Below are 26,388 nucleotides of genomic sequence, written 5' to 3' on the forward strand. Positions count from 1 at the left end.
CTCTCTCTCTCTCTCACACACACACACACACACACACACACACACACACATACTCTCTCTCTCTCTCTCTCTCTCTCTCTGCACTTGTGCGCGCTATAAATGGCAAAAACCGTCACCCAGTGCGCGCGCACACACACCTCCTATTTAAACTCTGGGTGTTTCCGAGGACACGAATCAGAAGTTTTTGCGCCTACAGCTGGCACTGCGAGTCCCCACTGCTGCCTTCTGTCTCTACTGAGATTTCTTTCTTTTTTTTCTTTAAAAAAATTTTTTTTTTTAAGTCGTTTATACATGGATGGTATTAGAGCAAGTTATCATTTTATTGGCACTGCATGCAGGCCTGAACTGGCCACCGGGAGCACAGGGAGAATTCACGGTGACCTGACAACTGATTTAGCCCGCTTAATAAAATGTATTAATTATTTTATATTATTGCGTGTCCTATGTACTCAAGTGATCCTTTCCGACTTCAGCATATGATAATAAATCGATAATAAATCATGAACCTGTTAGTTTTGATTTGCAACTCTACAATTCTCCTCAGCTCTGGCAAACAGTTTGGAACAGAGTCATCACTGCAAAGAGTGAGAATGGAGAGGAAGTGCAGAGGATGGAGAGGAAACGGAGAGGATGGAGGGGAAGCGGAGAGATTGGAGAGGAAGCGGAGAGGATGGAGAGGAAACGGAGAGGTTGGAGAGGAAGGAGAGGAAGCGGAGAGGATGGAGAGGAAGCAGAGAGGATGATGAAGAAGCGGAGAGGATGGAGAGGAAGCAGAGAGGATGGAGAGGAAGAGGAGAGGATGGAGAGGAAGTGGAGAGGATGGAGAGGAAACGGAGAGGATGGAGAGGAAGAGGAGAGGATGGAGAGGAAGTGGAGAGGATGGAGAGGAAGTGGAGAGGATGAAGAGGAGAGGAGGGAGAGGAAGTGGAGAGGATGGAGAGGAAGCGGAGAGTATGGAGAGGAAGCGGAGAGGACGGAGAGGAAGTGGAGAGGCTGGAGAGGAAGTGGAGAGGATGGAGAGGAAGCGCTCTAAAAAGAAGCAGCAAAAATGTAATAAAAAAACAACCAGTTCAGGGCTTCAAGGGCAGGTCAGTCTCATCTGTAAATACTGTAGCTTTGTGTTCTCTAACTTAGCTAATCAAGTATTAACCACAGTTTCACTATATAATAGTCAGCACTATTACTATCGTCACTCAAAATATGCTAAAGGACAGTGTTATCTACTGTATAGTTATAATACTAAGCAATTTAGCAGACAAATATCCAAATTGATTATTTTAAATGTGGGAATTAAAAATACAGCTATAGCAAGCAACAACAACAACAACAACAGCAACAAAGACTTTCCAAGCTATGAGTCGTAAAAGGTAATATCATGTTCAATATTAGGATTTTTCTAAATAGATATTGCCATGATGTAGTTAGTATTGTACTAACAGATATTTAGGCAAATTATAAAATTATGTCTTCCCATATGTGAGGTTGAAAAATTTTTTTTTTATAATAAGGTGAAGAGAGTCAACCTGGCATTAGCTCTGTGCAGCGGTCACACTTCAGGGTCAACCTGATATGACAGGTAGAGATAAAACTTCATATTCGTATGAAATATAGTATGGTTAAACCTCAGGTATTTTAAGCATTTTTAAGTCTCAAAAAACATTGCCCTAATGTGATACATTAATATTAATAACTAAAGGAAATTTTGATTCTGTGCTCACAAATTACATTGAGGTTAAACAGTTTTCATTTTCTAACAATGTGGACACAGTTCTGTTCATAACATACATGAAAAATGTCTTTTGTTTACCTCTCTTCTGCATTTAATGTTACTGAGTTACTGGCAGCTTTGCACTTCTGGTGTTTGTTAAATGCTTGGCATACCCATGTAAGCTGATATAAATTAGGACTGCTTCACTACCTCTAGGTTTCTTGTTTATGTTTTTATAGGATGGCCGTATTGTGTGCAAACTGAATTTAGGAAAGAAAAAGGGTTGTCAGTGGTTTCAAAATGTGTTTATGGTGTATGGGATTCCCTGGTTGAGTGTGAGACATCATGTCCCAGTCCGGCCCTGACTGCATGTTCCTATCCGATTACACTGAGTGACAACACTCTCTGTTATGCTTGGATATTAGGCACTTCAGTATACTGTATGTGTCGGGTGTGTTATTTAGGTGCTGTAGTGCTCTGTGGATCAACAGCGGCTCATGACCATAGATTTTGGTGGGACAGGAAGACATTATTAATGACATAGTCTCAAACAAAATCAATCACACACAACAGAGTTTGCACAGAATGGTGCGGAAAAAAACAAAAAGCAAACAAACAAAAACTATTGCTTACTATTTTTTTTTTTTTCACACCATTCTGTGTAAATTCTAAAGACTGTTGTGTGTGAAAATCCCAGGAGATCAGCAGTTTCTGAAATACACAAACTAGCCCATCTGGCACCCCTGCTAAAAACCCCCCCAAACAAATAGAAACCATCTCAGAAATGTTAGTGGTTGACACTACAAATACTATTACAATCCACCAGCTAACCATTAAAACCATTACCATTACCATAATTGGTCCTTAATGATATCCACTACACATGACATGACACCAATAAAAGGCAACAAATTACCAGTAGAGCTCCACAGGTACCTTTACAGTTTCCATAAAAAAACAAACCATACAATTTCCATTATAACCATTAAAAACATTACAAATTCTATAAGGGTTTCAATTGTTTCTTTGTTTTCAGCAGGGCAACCATGGTTAAAGTCACAGAGATCACACTTTTCCCCCATTCTGATGTCTAATGTAAACATTAACTGAAGCTCTTGGCCAGTACCTGCATGATTTCATGCTTGCACTGCTGCCACATGATTGACTGATTGGATAACTGCATAAACGTGCAGGTGTACCGGTGTTCCTATTAAAGTGGACGGCTGTGGCGAAGCTCTGCCTCACCTGCCTCTCTGGATGAGCCACCATTACTGAAATAATAGAGGTGATTAGGGGTGTAAATCTCAGATTTACACATAATAAAATGTGATCTTAAGGCAATGAGTTAATGTTTGATGATACCACTGAATCTGCTATACAATACAATACAATACAATACAGTTTAGTCTCCAATCGATATATGATCAACTTTGTTAAGATTCTGGGGTAGGCCTAGTGTTAATTCTCAAATGATGATGGTGATCTGGCCTTTTTATTATAATTGATTTATAATCAATTATAATCAATAATAATTGATTTATGACTGTCTCTTAGATTCATTTCAATCATTGCATTCAATCGTACACATACCTCTGCATGCATGTGTGTTCATGTGTGTTACTCAAGCTGTTCTGCTGGCTAATTTGTCACCCATTAGTATATTCCACGATGACATACTACAGCCCATAGCTGGAAAATATTTGGGATTGAACAAGTTCATGCATTGTGCTCTATCTCTGAAGGGATCCATTAAAAGGTTGTTTTTTTTTAAGCATTGGATTGGGCTGTAGCGCCCTCTAGCGGTTTTAAACGAATGATACAGCTTCTTAGTCTTAAAGCGCCCCTATTATATTATATAAAAAGTGCCTAATATTGTTTTACAGGTCTCATACAACAGGTTTACATGCATCCAAGGTCAAAAAACACTTTAATTTTCAAAAGATCAGTATTTTGCCTTGGCTGATCCAAAACATTGACTTTATTCTTCTTTAACCATTCTTTGATAGAACAACTTGTGTGTTTAGGGTTGCTGACTTGCTGCATGACCCACTTTCTCTTGAGATTCAGTTCATGAACAGATGTCCTGACATTCTGCTTTAGAATTCACTGGTATAATTCAGAATTCATTGTTTCATCAATGATAGCAAGTCGTCCTGGCCCAGATCCAGCAAAACAGGCCCAAACCATGACACTATCACCAGCACGTTTCACAGACTGGATAAGGTTCTTATGCTGGAATGCAGTGTTTTCTTTTCTCCAAACACAATGCTTCTCATTTAAACCAAAAATTCTATTTTGGTCTCATCTATCCACAAACCATCTTTCCATTAACCTTCTGGCTTGTCTACGTGGTCTTTAGCAAACTGCAGAGGGGCAACAATGTTCTTTTTGGAGAGCGGGGGCGTTTTCCTTGCAACCCTGCAATGCACCATTGTTGTTCATAGTTCTGATGGTGGACTCATGAACATTAACATTAGCCAGTGTGAGAGGGGTCTTTAGTTGCTTAGAATTTACCCTGGGATCCTTTGTGACCTCACAAACGTCTTGCTCTTGGAGTGATCTTTGTTGGTCGAACACTCCTGGGGAGGGTAACAGTGATCTTGAATTTCCTCCATTTGTACACAATCTGTCTGACTGTGGATTTTTGGAGTCCAAACTCTTTAGAGATGGTTTTGTAACCTTTTCCAGCCTGATGAGGATCAACAACTCTTTATCTGAGGTCCTCAGAAATCTCCTTTGTTCATGCCATGATACACTTCCACAAACATGCGTTGTGAAGATCAGACTTTGGTATATCCCTGTTCTTTAAGTAAAACAGGGCACTTACTCACACCTGATTGTCATCGCATTGATTGAAAACACCTGACTCTAATTTCACCTTCAAATTAAACTTTGGCTGCATTGGCTCCCAGTCCATTTTAGGATCCAGTTTAAGATTCTGTTGTTTTTAAAACTCTTAATGATCAAGCTCCTTCCTAGCTCAAAGATCTTGTTACACCAAATTCATCTAACAGATTTCTAAGATCTTCTGATAGGTTTCCTCTGTATGTCTCTCGATCCCGGTTAAAAACTAAGGGGGATAGAGCTTTTTCAGTTGCTGACCCTCGTTTATGGAATCAATTGCTACTGGATATCCACCTTGCACCTTCAATTACCAATTTTAAAAAGAGGCTTAAAACAGCTCTCTTCTCCCAGGCGTTTTAATAATTCTTTTTACTATTGTCTGTTGTCTGTCTTTATTTGGTTTTATTCTGTTTTTCCATTTTACGTTTCTGTACTCTGTTCAGCACTTTGGTCAGCTTCGCTGTGTTAAATGTGCTTTATAAATAGAATTTACTTACTTACTTACTAAACTGCTAATCCTAGAGACTCACATAGTTTTGCCACTCACAGATATGTAATATTGGATCATTTGGGTTCTCTTTGTCTACTTTTAGGACTTGTGTGAAAATCTATTGATGTTTTAGATCATACTTATGCAGATATATAGAAAAATTTACAAAAAAATTCACAAACATTCAAGCACCACTGTATTTATGGCCAAATTAATTATATGGTGAATTATAGTAACTGGAAACACTTATAACTTATTCATTTCATAGGATACTCTGCCTTCAATTATGGAATTTTATGGTTGTGGCTTCCAATGGAGAATGACCTGATGAAAGAAGGATTCATAAATTGATGACTGTAACTCAAAAAGTTTAAGGCACAGTGAGAACAACACATTGGTGCTGATCACAGCTATAGTGTTTCAGGTGACACAGTACATAATATGTATGAACTCTTATTAATTGTAGTAATATTTCTTATTTTGAAGTGATATATTATTTTCAGTAATTATAAATTAGCAGTGCCAAGTCTTCTACCTATATGTGTTTCAAAGATTGAGGAAAGAAGGGATGAGGACAATGAAATATATATCAATGGGATGCATCGTAAAAAAAAAAAAAATAAAAAAAAAAAGTTCTCTTCGTACAATAATCACATGTGTAATAAGGAATAAAATGGATATTCTCGTTATGTTATATAAATATTATTCAACTCCCCCCACCCTGCAAAAAAAACAAACAAATAAACAAAAAAAGATTAGAAGCCTTTTCCTCTAATTTCACAACCATGGATGACTCTGTGTTAAGAGAAGGAATTTTATCATTAATTTAATAGGCTGTTCATGGTTTGTTATGTTGATTACATCCTGTAGCCTATCCTAGTCTAATCTGTTATCTGATAACACACCCTAAAACTACTAATTTAGTGAGGAATATTTCACTAGCATGCTTTTGACACAACTCTCTCTCTCAAGGGCTCTGCTGTACAGGAAACAGAAATGATTAGTTCATCTCTTGAATCTTCGGGTGCGAGTCATTCGTTCGTTATGTCACAGCTGCATTCAGCCTATGGGGCGGTCACGTAATGAACGAACGACTCGAACCCGAAGACTCAAAAGGTGAACTAATCATTTCTGTTTCCGGTGAACAGTCATGACAAATGTGACTCTGAGGACTCGGATGACTCGAATCGGGAGGTGATGTGAACTAACAGACTGCTAAGCTATTAATGAATCATTTCTGTTTCTCATCATTCAGCCTTGGCTGCATTAGCCTATAGTTTATTTTTTATTCCAAATGTGATCAACATTTGTGTAAGTACTAGATGTTTTGGGGAATTTAACATGTAGCATTTTAATTATATTCTGCTGAAATGAACGAAACGACTCGAAAAAAGATTCGTTCATTTTGCTGAACGAGATTCAAAGATCCGAGTCAGTAAAATGATCCGAAATTCCCATCACTACATTTTAACGTCATACTGCTACCTCTAATCTCATGTTTCTAAGCTGAATAGGAAGCCAAACAGTGTCGAAACTGTGCTTCCCAACAAACCATGCAGCGTGACCATCAGTGCGAAAAAAGCAAACAGCTATCACTAGTTGCATATCTACAGTAAATAAAATACAATGATATAACACAACACAACATAAAACTAGTTATTTTTAAATTATTTCTCCTTTTTTCCATCTGGACACCCCTTATTTTCTGTCATTTCTCATTCAAAGAGCAACACATTTTAAAATTATGAAAAAGTGTGTGTGTGTGTGTGTGTGTGTGTGTGTGTGTTTGAAAGAGAAAGAGAGAGAGAGAGAGAGAGAGAGAGAGAGAGAGAGAGAGAGAGAATCTTGGCTTGTACATATAGCAGGACTATAAATTCTTGTCTAGAATTGCAATCTGATTGTAAATGTGGCCGGCAATCACTAGAATGATCTGGGCCACACCCCCCATCCACAATCAGCCCAAATGTTGTCTGCCATCTCGTTTGCAGTGCCATCATTGCCACACACGGCCCACACTTGGCTGACATGATGCATGCCAGTCCCGGCAGCACGCCAGCAGTGCCATCCTGAGGCCTCATTTGGTCCAAGACCGTCTGCTATGTGGGCAGCTGTCTGCAGATCTCTCTATAGATTAAAGGACCCGAGACTCCTCACCAAGTAAAGTCGAATTTGGACGTTCTTGTACAGTACCTGATGGATTGAGAAGTAATTTTCTGGTTTTCTTCTTAATGAAGATGCAAATAGGCACAAATGTTTAGTAGAGAACATGCCAAACAAAAATATATACAGTACCCAGTGAAGAGGTTTTCATCAGCACATGATTCCTGAAAAATGTTTAACATGCTCCAGTAGGTCTGAAAATCAGATTTGAAATTATTAAAGGAAATGTTTCAATGATGAGTGATTATATAAGTAGATTAAATGAATGACCAAAAATTAAATGACAACCAGGATTGTTGAGCTTGATGGTGAGGCTTAGATGTTTTACGTGCATGTTTTAATAGGAAAGCCTTGTACTTCATAAATGTAATCATGAGTCAATGTAGTCGGTGTAGTCATATGAAGCGCCCAAAATACAGGTCCTCATTATGGCAGCAGCAAGTGTGAAAAATAGCAAGAGAAGAATGACTGTCTCGTCTATTTTTCAGTTGCCGATGCCATAAAAATAATCATTTTTTGGTCATTTATTTAATCTACTTATATAATATTCTTCAGTACCTCTGTGTTCTTTGACCAGTCTGGCTTACTGTCCAAAGCTTACAGTCCACACCAAGATATTCAGTATAATTCGGAACCCTCTCCACATATATAAACAGGGATTCGAGTATGCTTCCCTGTCCTAAAATGCATCACAAGCTATTTCGTCTTGCTGATGTTGACTTGTACATTGTTCTACTCACACCACTCCATGTAGTTGCCCACTACACTCCTCTACTCATCTTTCTACCATGCCCTGATGACCCTGCGTTATTCATAACAGTGTCAGACATACATCTCTGAAGTCTGACTGTCCAGTGAGAGAGTGAGCGATCCAGGACACTAGAGGGGCATCTGTACACATCTCCATCAGCTTGTGTGTCAGCAAGGTCGGTCTAATAGTTTTGAATGCACTGGAGAAGTTGAGGAACATTATTCTAACAGAGCTATCAGGTTCAGCCAAGTGAGTATAGGGTTGATGAAGTATGTAGATGATGGCATCGATCACTGTTATCTTTGTCTGGTAAGCAAACTGCAAGGGGTCTACTGATGGTATCATCAGGGGTTGTTGTTTTGACAGAACCAGCATCTCCAGGGTCTTAACGATGTAACCGTTCTGGACCAGTGTCTTCATTACATCCTCCTTTTTCTACAATTCCAGCAGTTTCCTGTACTCCAAGACCTTGGTTTAAATGTCTGAATTATGACACAGCAGTATTATACAGATATCTGGGGAAACCCCTGAATGATTCAGGAAGGCAAGAAGAAGACTGATGAGGTAGTGTTGGTGCATACAATGAACAGTAAGCTTTTCTCAGGAGGCCCTGGACAAATATCCCTCTCCTAGTCACACTTTAAGTGGCAACTGTAAAATATTATAAGTGCACTATGCAAGAGCATATTTGATGACAGCTCTTGTGCTTTTTCTTATGAAATGATTAATGCACTGATCCATGACACAGAAGAAATTGGCTATAGTACTAAAGTGCTTGCATAGAAGCTTTTAACAATTATTTTCGCAATTATCTTTATACAGTGAAGTAAGTCACAGCTTTCTGGAATATAGCTCATAAATACTGATTAAATTGATATCAATTGTATAGTGATTAAACATGACATTACTTGTCACTAGTGATACAGTTATTATAATTTCATATTACATTTACCCATTCATATTTACAGATAAAGAAGGCAGCTGAGAAGAAGAGCGCGTGTCTGGTCTAGCTGTCTGGAAAGCCGCGCCTTTTTGCGGGAAATAAATGTAACTCTCTAGCCATCAGAAATTCCCCACATCATGATACAAGTCATGGTCAGGGGTTGCGGTGGATCCGAAGCCTATCCTGGGACGCAGAGAACACATTACAGAACCCCGTATGTTGTTATTCAGTCACATATAAAATTAAATCAGCATAATTAGTGTGATGCTGCTTCGGAAAACCACAATAAACACAAGAGTCACTACCACCAGTACATCCATCGTGTACGTGCTTCTGTTTGTTGGGAAACTCCAATTCCAATAGAGATCCATGTTATGAAGGGTTTTTTTTGTTTGTTTGTTTGTTTGTTTTTTAATTCTAGTGCAAGTTTATGAGACAGAATAAAATCTTTAACGATTTAAGATCTTGATGGTTGGAGGCCATGTGCAAGTCGGAACATGCATGACTTTTCATATCCATGACAGCTACTAATTAACAACATAATAGTGTACATCATATTCAACACGCTTAGTGATGACAAATGCATATGAAGTGATCAAGGTGGAGTATAAAACAGGAAAGGTGTGTGTGTGTGTGTGTGTGTGTGTGTGTGTGTGTGTGTGTGTATATATATATATATATATATATATATATGTGTATATATATATATATATATATATATATATATATATATATACATACACATCCTTTCTCTATACTGCTTATCCTACAGGGTCGCGGGGAACCTGGAGCCTATCCCAGGGAGCATAGGGCACAAGGCGGGGTACACCCTCGATGGGGTGCCAATCCATCACAGGGCACACTCACACACACATTCACACACCCATTCATACACTACAGACATTTTGGACATGCCAATCAGCCTACCCTGCATGTCCTTGGACTGGGGGAGGAAACTGACATACCCAGGGGAAACCCTCGCGGTACAGGGAGAACTCCGCACACACTGAACAGCGGCGGGAATCCAACCCCCAACCCTGGCGGTGTGAGGTAAACATGCCAACCACTAAGACATTGTGCGCCCTATACACACACACACACACACACACACACACACACACACACACACACATACATAAAGCCGCATGCACCAACTTAATGAATCTTTCATGAATTTGGCTGTCCTGTAGTGCCTATAAAAGCTAAAATAAATTACTTAAATTGATTCCAAAATCTTTTTGTAAAATACATATATTGTATTTCAAATTACTGAACATGCTTATGGTTTCACAGACGTTTGTCAGCTATGTTACAGAATACTCTGGAAAAAGCAGTTGTACTTGGAGAAATAATAAGGAAAATACAGTAATAATAAAATAAAAAAGAGTCATTGCTGTGTAATATGCAAACAATTTTGTTTTACTTCTTTTTTTTCTTGTTCTTTTATTTTAATTACTTCATTGTGTTTTCTGGAAACAAATCCAAGTAAAAAACACAAAATCCCAATCCACCGAGGGAAAATACTTGGATTCTCACGTTCCTGTTGCTTGTTTTAACAGTTGAGACACTCTATTCAGCCAGTGCTCCTTCCTGACAGTTCACATCTGAGTAAATACAGACTACTTTCACTCTGAATATCACAGAGATGTGAATGTGACGTCTCATTAGTCACAGTCTGTTGAGAATACGACATGATGACAATGGATATAAAAAGTCTACAATGCCAAGTTTTTGTGAAAAAAAGCAATGAGGATAATCCATGTCAGATCATTTCCCAGCTTTAATGTGAAATTGCACACAAATAAAGTGAAAAACAATCAGAACATTTTTAGGATGGAAAAAGAAAAGAAAAAGAAAAAACATACAATAACCTAATTGCGTAAGTGTGCACACCCCTAAACTAATACTTTGTTGAACCACCTTTTGATTTTTTTACACCACTTTTTGGGTAAGAGTTTATCAGCATGGCATGTCTCGAATTATTTTCCCATTCTTTCTTGCAAAAACATTCTAGATCCATCAAATTGTGAGGGCATCTCCTGCACTTACACTTGATTTCCAGTAATGCATAAAATCCCAGCGTTTAATACATTTCTTTATTAAATATTTTTATACCAGAATATAGCCTACTTTTCCTCAATGTCTTTCTTTCTTTCTCTCTTTCTTTCACATTTATTATTATTATTATTTTTATTATTATTATTATTATTATTATTATTATTATTATTATTGCTTTCGGTGATATTAACTATTTATGTAGATTTTTAAGACATTTGGTCAACTGAAAAATATGCTTATTTTATTACTATTAATTTATTATTAATTAATTTATTAATTTATATTGGATATAGTTGGGGCGCACGGTGGCTTAGTGGTTAGCACGTTCGCCTCTGAGGTTCGATTCCCATCATGTGTGTGCGGGGGTTTGCATGTTTGCATGTTCACCCCGTGCTGTGGGGGTTTCCTCTGGGTACTCCGGTTTCCTCCTCAGTCCAAAGACATGCACGGTAGGTTGATTGGCATGTCCAAAGTGTCCATAGTGTATGAATGGGTGTGTGAATGTGTGTGTGATTGTTTTCCCTGCGATGGATTGGCACCCTGTCCAGGGTGTACCCCGCCTTGTGCCTGATACTCCCTGGGATAGGCTCCAGGTTTCCCCGTGACCCTGAAAAGGATTAAGCAGTTGAAGATGGATGGATGGATGGGTGGATATAGCTGTGGACTCCTCATTGTTTTAAAGAAGCCTGTCTTACATCACATTTGTAAAAACAGGACTTCTGAGACCGCTACGTGGAACAATCCTGGAAAGGTCTTTCTTGCAAAAAAGCTTTTAAAATAAACAGGTGACCAAATATTAACCAATATCATTAACTTCTCTTAAACCGAAAATATCTGTCTGTTTCCACTAATGAAAGAAAAATTGTGACAATGTTATTATGATAATTCTCTTCTTTTCCTTTTCTTTATTAAAAAGGAGAGGGAAAATTGAGTCAAACTAAAAATGTTTTCAAAGTAAAAAAAAAAGAAAAAAAAAAAAATAGCTCTAAGCTATTCTCAGGATTCGCCTCTGGCACTCTGTGTGGTACTTATGAACAACAAACAACTTAATAAAGAATGAGTGATACATTTTCAAGTGTTTCCCGTAAACATATTGTTGATCCTTGTCAGTCTTTGCTGACTCCTCTCAGACTGCTTCACCAATTCCGTTATCATGCCAGTTAAAGACCAGCTATGTCTAAATCACTGAGGCATTTTTTTTTACACAAAAAAGGCAGAAGATACTCAATTAAAAGTAAAAGTGGCAGAACTAAAGCGACTAAATTGACTGAATTAAAACTGCCAAAATGTTTCATTTTCAAAAACATGCTTAAAGAATAAAATAAAACTCTGTGAATCATACCCCCCCCCCCCCCCCCACGTGCATTAGAAGAGCACAGCTATTTTATATGAGACATGAAGTCATTCAACGTGACCTTGCATCAAGTTCTCTGCGCTGCCTTAAAAAGCATGAAAAACTCAAATCGAAAGTGGATGACACATACATTAAAGTCAGGAAGTGGGATAAAGTATTCAGAGAGTCTCAAAAGGAATACTGAATGAAGCACATGATAAAATTCCTGTTTGTTCCTGATCTGCAGAAACGGTTCTAAAATAACAAAAGAAATATTTGAAAAAATCCCACAATCCAGACTGCTAATGCTGATGATGGTAACATGTTACACATTTCACTTTGCATGCAGTCAACACACATTTTCTTTGTCTCGAGCTTCTGATCACCAACTAGATTTTCTCACCTGTTTTTCCTGATTCTTATAAACAAACCAAAAAAAAAAAGAAAGAAAAGAAAATCCCCTAACATCCAGGTGATTGATTATAAATATTCTAAATATGTGTTTAAAAAGAACAACAAACGGAACACGATAAGAAACATATGGTATCTTTTAACATTTAATGTTTAAGTTGTAATCTTTCCTGAATGTGAATGTTCTGTATTGCCTACAAAAAAAATGTATTGTTTGGTTCCTAGTGTATGCAGGACTTTAATAGAAATGAATAGAAATGATTTAAATGAATGAAAAATAATCCTGTTAAACTGGAAATAATGTAAAGCTATAGGAATATATTTTGAATGTTGTCAAATGATTAAAAACATAATCATTTGACAACTATAGCCTACTTCTCCCCAGTGTCTTTCTTCCTTTCTTTCACATTTATTATTATTATTATTATTATTATTATTATTATTATTATTATTATTATTATTATTATTGCTTTCAGTGATATTAACTATTTATGTAGATTTTTAAGACATTTGGTCAACTGAAAAATATGCTTATTTTATTAACATAGGATATAGCTGTGGACTCCTCATTGTTTTAAAGAAGCCTGTCTTTCATCATATTTGTAAAAACAGGACTTCTGAGACCGCTACGTGGAACAATCCTGGAAAGGTCTTTCTTGCAAAAAAGCTTTTAAAATAAACAGGTGACCAAATATTAACCAATATCATTAACTTCTCTTAAACCGAAAATATCTGTCTGTTTCCACTAATGAAAGAAAAATTGTGACAATATTATTATGATAATTCTCTTCTTTTCCTTTTCTTTATTAAAAAGGAGAGGGAAAATTGAGTCAAACTAAAAATGTTTCCAAAGTAAAAATTTTTTTTTTAAAAATAGCTCTAAGCTATTCTCCGGATTCGCCTCTGACACTCTGTGTGGTACTTATGAACAACAAACAACTTAATAAAGAATGAGTGATACATTTTCAAGTGTTTCCCGTAAACATTTTGCTGATCCTTATCAGTCTTTACTGACTCCTCTCAGACTGCTTCACTAATTCCGTTATCATGTTAGTTAAGGACCAGCTGTGTCTAAATCACTGAGGCGTTTTTTTTTAACGGAAGATACTGAAGTAAAAGTGGTAGAACTAATGCGACTAAATTGACTAAAACTACCGAAATGTTTCAATTTTCAATAACACGATCAAAATGAAATCAGTGAAACTCCTCACTTAATTTTATTCACACCAAACTATAGATAATTTTATAGCCTATATAAATGTAAATCCTTTAGAGCAAATGATTTGGAGTGTGTGTGTCTGTGGGGGGGGGGGGGGGGGGGGGGGGGGGTGGTTGGGGCGGTCTCTCTGAGAAAGTGTTCTCAAATGTTTTGTCTGTACTCTTACACCTTGGGGGTTGGATGGATGGATTGGGAGGCAGGGAATTATGTGCTAAAGGTGAATCATACAGTTTTAGATTTCAGAATGGTAGCCAATTAACTTGCAGGATGGGAAGAAAAGTTAGGTAAGAGTTCCTTAGAATCTAGGGTCACTGTAGATAGTGGGGTGGTTTCCCTGCTTTATAAAGTCGACAGGATTGAGGATGAGCAGCATCAGAAGAACTGATTGCAAGACATCAGGCTGAGCCTCCAAGTCCATCAATTATCATCACTAGCACTGAGAAGACATAAGTAAGTTTCAGTGTGTGTGTGTGTGTGTATATATATATATATATGATTATTTAATTCAAGTGGCATTGATGTTATAATGTTGATATGAAATAATATTCCTATATGGTGTATTGTGTGTTATCTGTTCTTTTACAGTGCATTTTACAGTGTGTAGCATTCTCCTGCTGCTGTTGGTGGGGCCTGTGTCATCTATGCCAGTTCCATTTTGTCAAAACACACACAGGCAGATTGAGAACATTCTCAATTTGCTGCAGACGATTAGAAAGGCAGCTACAGGAACAGTAAGTGTTTTTGAGTACTGCAATGAAAACATTAATTTCATTATTATTATTTATTTTTTACAAATGATTATCCATTTTTATGAATTATTTGTATTATTTGTATATAACAATGCAGTTTCTCCCCATAGTCCTCAAACGTGACAAAGTTGGACGAGAACGAGACAATTTTAAACACAGATCAGGTATTACATAAAATTTATAAATCTATCTATCTATAGCATTATGTACAGTTTATTTGCAAATTATCTTAATCATTTTTAAATCATTCCCCACAGTGCATCAGCAAAAAGTACATACAAATGTTCTTCGTCCCATCCTAGTTAAAGAGAGAAAAAAATCTGCTTTGACAAAAATCTTTCAGATTTATTCTTCCTATCTAGAATCTAATGTTAGGCAATCACACACACTGATTATTCTCATTCTCTCTCTCTCTCTCTCTCTCTCAGTGTGCACTTATACAGAGGCTGAGTAACTACCAGGCATGTGACCTTGATCTGTCACCAGAAATCAAAGAACTCCACTACATGAAAACAGAAACCAAAGGCTTGGTGGAGAACTTGCAGGTAAAACCTATTTTGTTGGGAGGAAATGAAGAAAATTCGAAGTGCCAGTGATTAAACAGATTTTGTGCTTTCGCAGAGCTCCCCAATTGCCAGCTGTGTCCTTTCACCTGCTGTGTGCCCCTGTTCACACTTGCCTATGTGGAAGAAGATCATTTTCCTGTTGAATTCATGGTCTCAAGATGTTGCTGCATGCAACAATGCACTTCGGAACGTGTGCTCATCTTCAAACTACAATTCTGTATAATTACTTGAATACTACCACATTTTAGACAATGGAAATTCCATAATTGTTTTAACTGATGTTAAATATTTACTATTTAGTCATTTAATAAAAGCAAGCTGTTTACATAACTGTTTTTGACATTTTCAGTGTTTTCCTTTAATTTTCTATGCTTGGTTTGTAAAATAGAACACCTAGTACATTATGTTTTCTGAACTGATTTATACCAACAACAATGCAACTCAAGGATTGACCAGTGAGGATACTTCACCAATACGGCAATCATTTTAAATTAATTGTTTATTTCCATTCCATTGAGCATTTTTCCATCAAAGAAATGAATGTGACATGATACCAATTAAATTAATAGCACAACACAACAAAAACTTGTTTCTTTCTTTTTTTTTGTAAAAAACATTTTACAAATGTGAAAAACATTTTCCAAAATAAACAAACTAATAACCTTAAATAAAAACGCTTCCATCTTAATAATCTATCCGGTTGTTTTTATGGGATTTTTTTGTTTGCAATAAAGTAGTCAAAATGTAAAGTTAAGTCAATGTAAATGGAACTTCTGAAAGAGTAGGACAACTTAGTAATGGTAAAATAATAATAGAACACACTTCCTCTCGCGCTCTCTCTCTTTTTTTTTTCCACGTTGCAGTCACAGCCTTTCCTTTTCCCTGGCAATAGGACACAAAGAACATAAATAGCTTTAACGTAAACGTAGTGTAATGTTAGTGACGATAACGACTGCAATGTAGACATCGAAATTAAAATGACGAGGTTACATACGTAATGGTGCAGTAACACGTGTCTCACTTGGATTTTTCAACACTCTTTACAACGCCATTATAAACACTGCATATTTTAGGGAATTCCCTCCAGCTTTACAGCATCCCTTAGGTAACAATGACAGAAACTCATATGCAGAAGAGAAATCTTAAGGAAACCGTATTAAGACATCCACTAATTGGTAGGATTTCTATGCTCTTCTAGTGAATGTTTAAAGAATAAAATAAAACTCTGTGAATCATATTTCCCCCCCTAGACGTGCATTAGAAGAGCACAGCTATTTTATTATGAATATGAGACATGAAGTCATTCAGTGTGACCTTGCATCAAGTTCTCTGCGCTGCCTTAAAAAGCATGAAAAACTCAAATCGAAAGTGCACATACATTAAAGTCAGGAAGTGGGATAAAGTATTCAGAGGGTCTCAAAAGGAATACTGAAATAAGCACATGATAAAATTCCCTTTGTTTTTTCCTAATCTGCAGAAACGGTTCTAAAATAACAAAATAAATATTTGAAAAAATCCCACAATACAGACTGCTAATGTTGATGATGGTAACATTTTACACGTTTCACTTTGCATGCAGTCAACACACATTTTCTTTGTTTTACGCTTCTGATCACCAACTAGATTTTCTCAGCTGCTTTTCCTTATCCAAAAAAAAATAAAATTAAAAAGGAAATCCCCCAACATCCAGGTGATTGATTATAAATATTCGAACTATGTGTTTAAAAAGAACAACAAACGGAACACGATAAGAAACATACGGTACCTTTTAATATTTAATGTTTACGTTAAATCTTTCCTGAATGTGAATGTTCTGTATTGCCTACGAAAATAGTGTATTGTTTGGTTCCTACTGTACGCAGGACTTTAATAGAAATGAATAGAAATGATTTAAATGAATGAAAAATAATCCTGTTAAACTGGAAATAATGTATAGATATATAAATATATTTCGAATGTTGTCAAATGATTAAAAACACAGCATGAGAATGGCGCTGAAGATGAAGGGCATAAAGGAAACGCCACAAAATCACACAAAAACCGACTGAATATGGCAATTACTTTTCATATTCTTCTTTTACTCTCTGTCCTCATCTTTACTCTAATTCTGATTGTCCATGCTCAAAAAGTCTTCCTTTCATACGTTTTTTTTTTTGCTTATATATTCACATGATTCCTGTTTTGGTGTTCTGTTCCTAACCCCCCCCCGTAATTCGAACTTAACTATCATCTCACGCTCCCTGTAAAAATCTATCTTTCTAACGCCCACTCCCTCTCTCACATTCTCTTCGCTAACTATTCCCAGAAGATGTTTGTAATATCTGAGTCCAGGCTGTAGATCCAAAACAAAAGGGGAGCAGAGATGAACACAAATGCCCAGGAGATGCCCTTTAGACCCCGTCGTATTTTGCCAACCAGGACTGCACTGCCACCCTGGTGCTGTCTCTCCTCTTCCTCTTGCTCGAGGTCAGTGCCAGGCTCAATGTAGTTCCTAGCTAAGAATTTCAGTGCTTCATCCATCAGGATAACCGGCAGGGACATCTTCAAAACGGTAACCCACTGCAGCCAGGACAGTGGCCGGATCTGGAAAATCATCTGCAATAGAAGTGGAGAGTCAGATCAAATTAGCTGACAGTAGCAACTTGTAGTAGCTTGCTCTTTCTTACACAGGCAGTCACGCATTTGGGTGTTCTAACTCAAAATTCCAGCTGTCTTTTCCTAAGGGAAGGAAATGAGGCAAGGAAATGATTAAGGCAACCGTAGGATTCGATGATGTAATGGTCCTTGAGCCAGAGGCAGTTTTTTTTTGTTGTTTTTTTCCCCCTTCACTAGACTCTGCTTTCATAATCTCTCTTGCGGCATTATATTTCAAATTTGGTATGCTGTCATAGGATTACAGTAAACAACACAACGCTTTGTTTTTCTCTTCCAGTGAAGCACACACTTACACATGAGTCAGATTTATTCAGTCACAAACAGCCCGGCTGACTCCCTCAACAGAATAGCCTGGCTGGCCCTACAATTCATGCCAACTCTTAAAGTAACGGGGGGTTTTATATTTACTAAGCATTTACTCATGCTGATCAGAAATCAGTGATTCAAAAAAGAGTCACAACCCCCCAACCCCCTCCCCGCTCCCCTCAATCTGAACCTACTTCTTGTAGGTCTCATTAAATGCTTTTTAACAGTATGCTACAGAGAAACAGAAATTGCATCGCATTTATGTTGTGATCATATCAGCATCTACACGCATTTCTAATTTGACACATGCACTTCCCTGAAAGACATGCACATTCAAACAAAATTCAGCGACGCCAGGTGTTCAGTGGTTTGTGATTCTTTGTCCAGGCTTGTTTGAAGAGTCTGAAGAGAGCAAAATGTGGACTATGCCCAGGTGTTGGACTGGGACAACACTTGGGCATAGTTTAGACTTACAGGACTAGTTTAGACTTACAGGAAGTGGATCCACATAAAGGATGAGGAAATGTAAGGCCATGGAGAGGCAGATAGCACCCACAAGCCAGGGGTTTGACCAGGGAGGCATCTTCAGCAGAGACTGGTTCTCAGACAGGCTACGAGGAACACACACACACACACACACACACACACACACACACACACACACACACACACACACACACTTTGCAATAACCTTTCTAAGGATATTAACTGAATTTTTTTTTTACATATACTACTATATTAACATTTCAACCTGTATTTATTTCTAGCATGGCCTTTAAAACAAACAAGTTTTCTGTGGTTCCAGTGTCTCAAGTCACACCCATTTTTTTTTTTTGTCCTATAAACCCTACAATCTTCATCGTGCTGGAACATCTGCCTGGACACGTGTTCTGCCCGGACACGTGTTCTGCCTGGACACGTGTTCTGCCCGGACACGTGTTCTGCCCGGATATGAAGCTACACTGAAACGGGCAACATTTTTGGTATGTCATGATTGTGAATCAGCTTATGATTAACTGTATATAATTCTGCATAAAGAAAGGAAACAATTTAAAAATAATTCAGAACAATGATGAATTTATCATGTGCAGGTTAGGCTACTTTAACATTTTTCAATTTAACATGACTATCGCATTCATTTCTGTACACGGCCTTAAATTTGTGCTTGAACTCTTGGACGTCGTATTATAATCGAAGTATTGGACAAAGTATTCTGAACTTAGGTTTGAACTTAGCAAAGATTACATATAAAAGTGTAAAATTTATTATTTGATTCCTTAAGGCACATGAAAAAGGCCATTATCTGTATCAGTCACTATCTCCCACTCCATCATGGATAATACGGATGAATAATCAATACTTCCGATAGGTCAATAATAATACATGTAATGATAATACATGCAATGATAATTATTAATATTTATCATTCCATGTATTATTATTATTATTATTATTAGTAGTAGTAGTAGTAGTATCGTCATTTTTTTTTGTTTGTTTTTTACCACTGATTAATTAATGAATCATGGAAATAATAATAACTAATAAGTCCTTAAACAAGATGTTGAGAAATACAACCATACTGCTGTATTCAGAACATAAAATAAATGCACTGATAAACTTAAATTATTTAATTTTATTTGTAAGTAAATGTAAACATTGTGTTGCCTATTAACAACAAAGTGCCAGTAATATTCTCTATATCAGATTATAACTGGACAAAAAAACAGTAGCAATTAGTCGCTACATCGCTGTTCGTTCGAAAAAGTAGCAATGCTACTGTCACACTGCTGAAAAATGTAGTTAAGTTACTCCCCAACACTGGATGTCGACTATATTTACATTTAACATAATCCCTCAGAGAGAATGGTAGAGAATAGGTTTTATTTTTCCTCTCACGCTGAATGTTCTGCATGCTCTCGCTCTCTCTCTCTCTCTCTCTGCGCCACTCACTGAACAGAGTAGCCGCAGCGAGAGCTGTACCTGCGGCGGGAAAGCAGGACCTCGTGTTTGAACTAGGACTGGTGATACTCTTCTACAGTGGGGGAACATATATTGAGTGAAAAGATTGTATTCATGTTCTATCGAAAAGAAACACTTTAAAGTGTTTAGCGATTACGTATTTATTACATTTTTATAATTCAAGCACTTTTTAAGGTTTTCCAGTACTTACATTTCAAAAAGCCAAATTCAAGTAATTCAGGCACTTCAAGCACCTTGTACGAAACCTGTAGCACACCCAATTCAACTTATCAGCAAATTCCCAGGTCCTGTTTGGACTGAATTTGTTGTGGAAGAAGAAGGTAAACACAAATCTCTGTAGGACTGGAGTATGAGAGACTTGAGCTTGAAGTAATTGTTTTTCAGGACATTAGTTTTGACTGACTCTACAGATGATGCTTCTCATTCGTAGTGCTCACACTTCAGAATAGACTACACCAAAAATCAAGACATCGGAGAGCACTTACCTGTTGAGGGCATTGCACATCTCTATGGTGACCAGCACTGACAGAGCCATAGTCATTGGATATGGTGACTCAAATACAGAGCACTGAACTCCTGCAAAGTCAGCATGTCCCTCACTACACTGCATATAGTGAGACTGATAGAGGGAGAGAAAAAATATCAAACCAAAGTACTATGAAACCATTTATATACATGTTTTATAACCACTTTATAACGTTTGTCTGACCAGTTGATAGAAAGAGAGTTTTGGTCCATCATGTGCTGCCATGAACCACCAAGCCGCAGCACCCACTGTAGCTACTCCAACATAACCTGTAGCAAGAAAGAACAAGTATAAATCAACTTATCTTCTCAACAGGATATACAGAGCTATGAAAAAATATTTGTCCCACATTGATTTCTTATGTTTTTGTGTATATCTCATACTAAATGGTTTTAGATCTTCAAACAAAATACAACATAAAACAAAGGCAACCTGAGTAACACACAATACAGTTTATTTATTTAGTTTTTTTTATTGATGCAAAAAATATTTATCCAACACCTATCACTAATGTGAAAAATTAATGGCACACAAACACAGCACTCTACACGCAACTGCCGGCTGGGTGCTGAATGGACAGCGGCATTTCAGTATCTCGTTTGTTTTGGATAGTAAGAGAGCGCGTGGCTACGAGGAGGGCCAGGAACACACACAGCTGGCAGCCAATCAGTGAAGCAGCTTCTCCTTACCGTCTGGCAGAAGACAGCTATAAAAGGGAGCAGCAGGGACAACGGGGTGAGTTCGTTCTCCGAATGCATAAGTATTGACGCATGTCTCTCTCTCAGACACCACTGACGCTGACAGCTGAGAAGAAGCTCCCTGGCTGGGTTGCAGCCCTCACCGGAATGCTCAGCCTGCTCCACGCCCCCTGCGTCCCGTCTCGCTGCTGCAACAGCTTGCTCATCGCGCCCCCCACTGGGAAGACAGCGATCACCAACGCCACTCCCCTCACCTCCACCCCTCCACTTGATCCTAAATAAAAGAGCATCTTATTTTCCACTGTTGGAAGAATTTTGGAAGGTCGGCCACTTCTGGGAAGGTTCACTACTGTGCAGAGTTTTTCCATTTGGAGATAATGTCTCTCACAATGTCTCTCTTCTTTGGAGTCCCAGAGCCTTTGAAATAGCTTTGCAATCCTTTGTAAGCTTTGTATTTCAATCACCTTCTTCCTCATCATTTCTGGAATTTCTTTCAACTCTGCCATAGTGTATTACTGGGTGAGACCTTTTAACCACCTTCATGCTGTTGAAAAAGTTCTATTTAAGTGTTGATGTGATGGAACAGGGTTTGCAGTAATCAGGCCTGGTTGTGTCTAGTCCAGCTGAACACCCATTATGATTGCAGTTTCATAGATTTGGGGAATTAGTAACTATGGGGGCAAATACATTTTCACACAGACCCAGTTGTTATTGAATAACTTTTTTGCTTCAATAAATAATATCATTTAAAACTGTATTTTGTGTTTACTCAGGTTGCCTTTGTTTTATCTTAGATTTTGAAGATTTGTGTTACGCTCCCGCCGGCAGATGGCACTGCGGTGTCGACATGCACGCGCGGCTTTAGAGAGCGTGTGTGCAGGAGACTTTTTATAAAGACACGCGCCTTTGTTTTTTTTGGTTTTCCCCTTGTTTAAGCATTGGTTGATGTTCGAGGGTGTGTCTTGATCTACTCCAGGTGTCTGTGATTTAGTATTGATTGCGTTAGTTATTTAAACCCCTTGTGTTGCTGTGCACTTCGCGCAGTATTTACGTTAACTGAGTGTTTGAATGGTGAATGCGTTACGTGTGCTAAGCGGTCTTGTTTTCGTGTCCGGTTTCTGTTCCATGCCTCGTATCCAGTTTTCATGTTTAAAGCTTGATCATCTGTTCCTGTCTAGACCGCGTTTCCTTTTTTATTGATTTAAGTTTCAAATAAAGACGCTGTTTAATGCAGAGAAACATAATTGTTGAGATGGTTAAGTTTTCTGTTAGGAGACATTTAATTAACTTTTAGGGAACGAGACTTGGATGTTGGGTGTCCTTTGGGCCAGTTTGGAATGTATCACACCTATAACAGGATGCCCCCTTGTATTTTTTTTGTTCTGTATGTAATGCTTTACATAGTATGAGATGTTGAGTAATGTCAACTAGACCAGGATCAAATTGTGGTGCAATGTCCACTCACAGCCAATGATGAGGTATCTGCAGAAAAGCCAGCTAGAGATGAGGGGCTCTTTGGGAGAGCGCGGTGGTCGTGACATAATATCCAGGTCAGGGGGATTGAAGCCAAGCGCAGTGGCAGGGAAGCCGTCTGTCACCAGATTCACCCATAGCAACTGCACCGGGATGAGAGCCTCGGGCATGCCCAGAGCAGCAGTCAGAAAAATACTGAGGGTGAGAGATCGAGCATATAACAAAAAGAAGAAACAGATTCATAGGAATTTTAGAATTAGAGTGGCACTGAAACATGAGTTTACATGTGCTTTGGTATTTTGTTAATGGAAAAATCTGAGTCTACCAGGAGAACCAGTCAAATAATGGATTTCTTTCTAAAATATGTGAAGTTTGCACTGTTACAGCTTCTTTGCAGCCTGCCAATAAACCCACTAAACAACAAAGACAAAACATAAAATTAAAACGTCCTGCAAGCTTTTTTTTTTTTTTTTTTTTTTTTTTTTTTTTTTTTTTTTTTTTAAAACAGTGGCCATTCTAAATTGCCCCTAGTTGTCTCAGCGTGTGTTCATGGTGCCCTGGCTTCCCATCTAGGGTGTATTTATATCTCGGGTTCCCGAGAATGGATCCAAACCCACCACAACTCTGACCAGGATAAAGCAGTTGGATGAATGAATGGTGAAATCAGATAATGATCATATTACATTCATTCATCTTTTTTATTCTGGTCAGGGTCAAGGTGGATGCAAAACCTTTCCCAGGAACACTGGCTAGAATGCACCATGGACGGATGGCATTGCAGAATCATATGTGTGCAGTAATATCATGTATTTCTCTTTCTCTCTCTCTCAGTACCCACCACACCACCTCTCCAATGTTAGAGGAAATGAGGTATCGGATAAACTGCTTCATGTTGTTATAGATAGCTCGACCTTCCTCCACTGCAGCCACTATGGTGGAGAAGTTATCATCAGCTAGGATCATCTCAGAGGCTGATTTAGCCACCGCCGTCCCCGAGCCCATTGCGATCCCGATCTCAGCCTTCTTCAGAGCAGGAGCATCATTCACTCCATCACCTGTCTGAGTGAGGATGGAGCGGAGAGCAAAGGTGTATTAGTATATTACCCAAAATTATTCATATGTATCATGGACAAAAAAAAAAACAAAAAAACAAAACAAAAATAGATGTAACAATAACTAATTTCAGGAATGGATGAGTGCTACATAAATTCAATAAATACAAGATGTATAAAATATAAAGTAAAATATAAAAATATTATATATGAATTAATTAATAAGTAAGCAAATAAATATTAGACAATTTACTGTATAAAGCCAGAAATGAGGACACAATATAGCATGTACACACAAGCTTAAATGATATAAGATTTGTATGAAGTTTTCTCAATATTCACCATAGCCGTGATTTCGTTGAGGCTCTGGAGGTACTCTACGATGCGACTCTTGTGGGTGGGTTCAACGCGGGCAAAACAGCGGGTGGTGCGGCAGGCTTGGCGCTGCATGTGGGGTGGCAGCTCGTCAAACTCTCGCCCGGTCAGCCCTCCACCAGAGGAAGCACCCTCTGCCTCCTCTTCCTCCTGCTCTGTGATGATCCCAACACGTCTGCAGATCGACAGCGCCGTGCCTTTATTGTCACCTGCATGCCACCCAGAAACCCACAAAAATAAGAAATAAGGTATTTTGAGGTATGAATAGTGTAGTTGCTGTATTTTGATGTGCATTTGTGTGTTTGTCTAATCATAAAAGCTGGAAAGTTATTGTGAATGAAAGGTCTACAACTATCATTACGTCATATCGTAACCTGCTGCAATGAATAGACAATTAAAGTGATTTAATATTATCACATACACTATCGGTCAAAAGTTTAGACACACTCATTCTTTATTTTAATTTTCCCTACCATTTTAGAAGAATAATAAAGTCATCAAAACTATGGAATAACACAAACGGAACTATGGGAATTTAGTTGTGATAATAACTCCAAAATAAATCAAAATAATTTAAATATTTTCGCATCTTCAAAGTAGACACCCTTTTTGTCAAGAATTTCCAGAAATATTTTCTTGGCATTTTCTCAACCGATTTCTTGAGGAATTTCCCTGAGATGCTTTTTAAACAGTATTAAAGGAGTTCCCACCTACACTGGACACTTATTGGCTGCTTTTCGGAATATTTCACTCCACGTTATCCATTTAAATATATATATTTTTTGTAAATAAAATGGTAGTTTTCTAATGAAAGAAACGAATATGTTGGCACAATTATATTTTTGTCTACAACCCCGATTTCAAACATCTAATCATACACCTTCATATCAAAAGGTTTTTAAGATCATGAGAAACGTTTCAGTCGAGTGTCTCCAAACTTTTGACTGGTAGTGTACCTATCGTTGACTTACCAGTAATCATGATGACGCGTATACCAGCCTGCCTGCACATGCGCACAGCATTCAGCACCTCCTTTCTGGGAGGGTCTAACATCCCCACACACCCCACAAACGTCAGCTCCGACTGCAGGAGAGAAACAAATACTGTATACACCGCCATCATGTTCCTGTCTTGCACTTTGACCTAGGGTACTTTTGGAAAATCATATGCAACATGAAACATATGTACAAGTCAGACTCCTGTGTCTTATTAGTGAAACAGATTAATGCAATTTGGAATTTCTTCCTAAGTTAGCAATCTGCCCTACAGTCCTGCATGGTAGATTTTTGGTTGTTTTTGGATCTTTAGAGTATACAGCCTATAGCATGATAGGTAAACCTAAGATACAGACAAACTGTAATGCAACAGGTTAGTGAGGCATCCAACATAATCTATTTGAATATCTAACAGAATAGCTTTTTTTTTTGTTGTTGTTGCAAACAATTAACTTACAATGCTACTTAGCTCATTGCATTGGACCATAATAACCTAAAGCTATAACTTTTTTGAGAACCAGCCTGCATTTCCATCACTTTGGACCATAACCTATAGTTCCCTTTTTTTTTTTTTTGAGAACCAGCGTGTATTTCCACCAGCCTGAGAGCAAGAAAATTAGATCAGACATGCACGTCCCCTCAGGCATAGCCTGATTATTTAATCCCCTTCATCATTTTTCCTGATGTGTCAGCAATTCCAGGTATTTAAACAGTGCATGTGCTGATTGATAATGCACAAACGCTTCCTCTGTTCAGACATGGATCAAGAATGACAAGGATGCTCGAACACCTTCTCGGAGGAAGTTTCATCAGCAATAACAAGCACCACCCATTCAGTTTGTTGCAAATGCCAGTAAAGCACACACAAACTACGTTAGTTTGTTACAATATCCCTTCCCCTGGAGTGCATTGTTTAAACCTGCCCAAATGCCACAGGGTGTTAAACAACATTTGTCATTCCTTTTTCCCTAGCTAATCACAGGGCTTTGTCAGCACATATAAAAAAGCATATTCGGCAACGCTATGACGTTTCTTTTCAGAATTGGGAGAAAATGGGGCAAGGAACTGGGCAGAGGAGCAGAACCCACACAAATAT

At 37.9% G+C, this 26,388-nt stretch overlaps 2 protein-coding genes across 8 annotated transcripts in view; one reads left to right on the plus strand and one right to left on the minus strand.

Annotated features, from left to right (window-relative positions):
- The first annotated feature begins 99 nt into the window (after positions 1-99).
- On the plus strand, positions 100-16,646 carry LOC108262803 (uncharacterized). 6 transcript variants are annotated; one of them, XR_008396326.1, is made up of 7 exons: positions 100-412; positions 545-7,247; positions 8,922-14,367; positions 14,503-14,648; positions 14,777-14,830; positions 15,095-15,211; positions 15,288-16,646. XR_008396326.1 is itself a non-coding variant. In XM_017463145.3 (5 exons), coding segments are annotated over exons 1-5 (486 nt in total). In that variant the 5' UTR covers positions 14,027-14,366; the 3' UTR covers positions 15,456-16,646. The 6 variants fall into 6 exon arrangements, 1 of the variants encoding a protein (XP_017318634.1); XR_008396327.1 differs by having other exon boundaries at positions 545-7,199; XR_008396325.1 differs by having other exon boundaries at positions 107-412; positions 545-1,088; positions 7,031-14,367.
- Positions 15,714-26,388, minus strand: part of si:dkey-28b4.8 (sarcoplasmic/endoplasmic reticulum calcium ATPase 2) — a 31,516-nt gene continuing 20,841 nt past the window's right edge. For both annotated transcript variants that reach the window (XM_017463087.3, XM_017463088.3), the window contains exons 16-23: positions 25,269-25,380; positions 24,265-24,506; positions 23,709-23,929; positions 22,863-23,065; positions 20,883-20,968; positions 20,659-20,792; positions 18,687-18,804; positions 15,714-17,827 (exon numbers count right to left, since the gene is read on the minus strand). In XM_017463087.3, coding sequence (XP_017318576.1) covers positions 17,528-17,827; positions 18,687-18,804; positions 20,659-20,792; positions 20,883-20,968; positions 22,863-23,065; positions 23,709-23,929; positions 24,265-24,506; positions 25,269-25,380 — 1,416 coding nt within the window. In that variant the 3' untranslated portion in view covers positions 15,714-17,527. The remainder of the gene's footprint in view (positions 17,828-18,686; positions 18,805-20,658; positions 20,793-20,882; positions 20,969-22,862; positions 23,066-23,708; positions 23,930-24,264; positions 24,507-25,268; positions 25,381-26,388) is intronic.

The sequence above is a fragment of the Ictalurus punctatus genome, chromosome 3, assembly GCF_001660625.3.
Source record: "Ictalurus punctatus breed USDA103 chromosome 3, Coco_2.0, whole genome shotgun sequence".
NCBI lineage: Eukaryota > Metazoa > Chordata > Actinopteri > Siluriformes > Ictaluridae > Ictalurus > Ictalurus punctatus.

Excerpts from the sequence above, each read along its gene's own strand:
- LOC108262803 (XM_017463145.3), top strand. Across the intron at positions 14,649-14,776 it reads GAAAGGCAGCTACAGGAACA|TCCTCAAACGTGACAAAGTT; the intron begins GTAAGTGTTTTT and ends TTCTCCCCATAG. Across the intron at positions 14,831-15,094 it reads CAATTTTAAACACAGATCAG|TGTGCACTTATACAGAGGCT; the intron begins GTATTACATAAA and ends TCTCTCTCTCAG.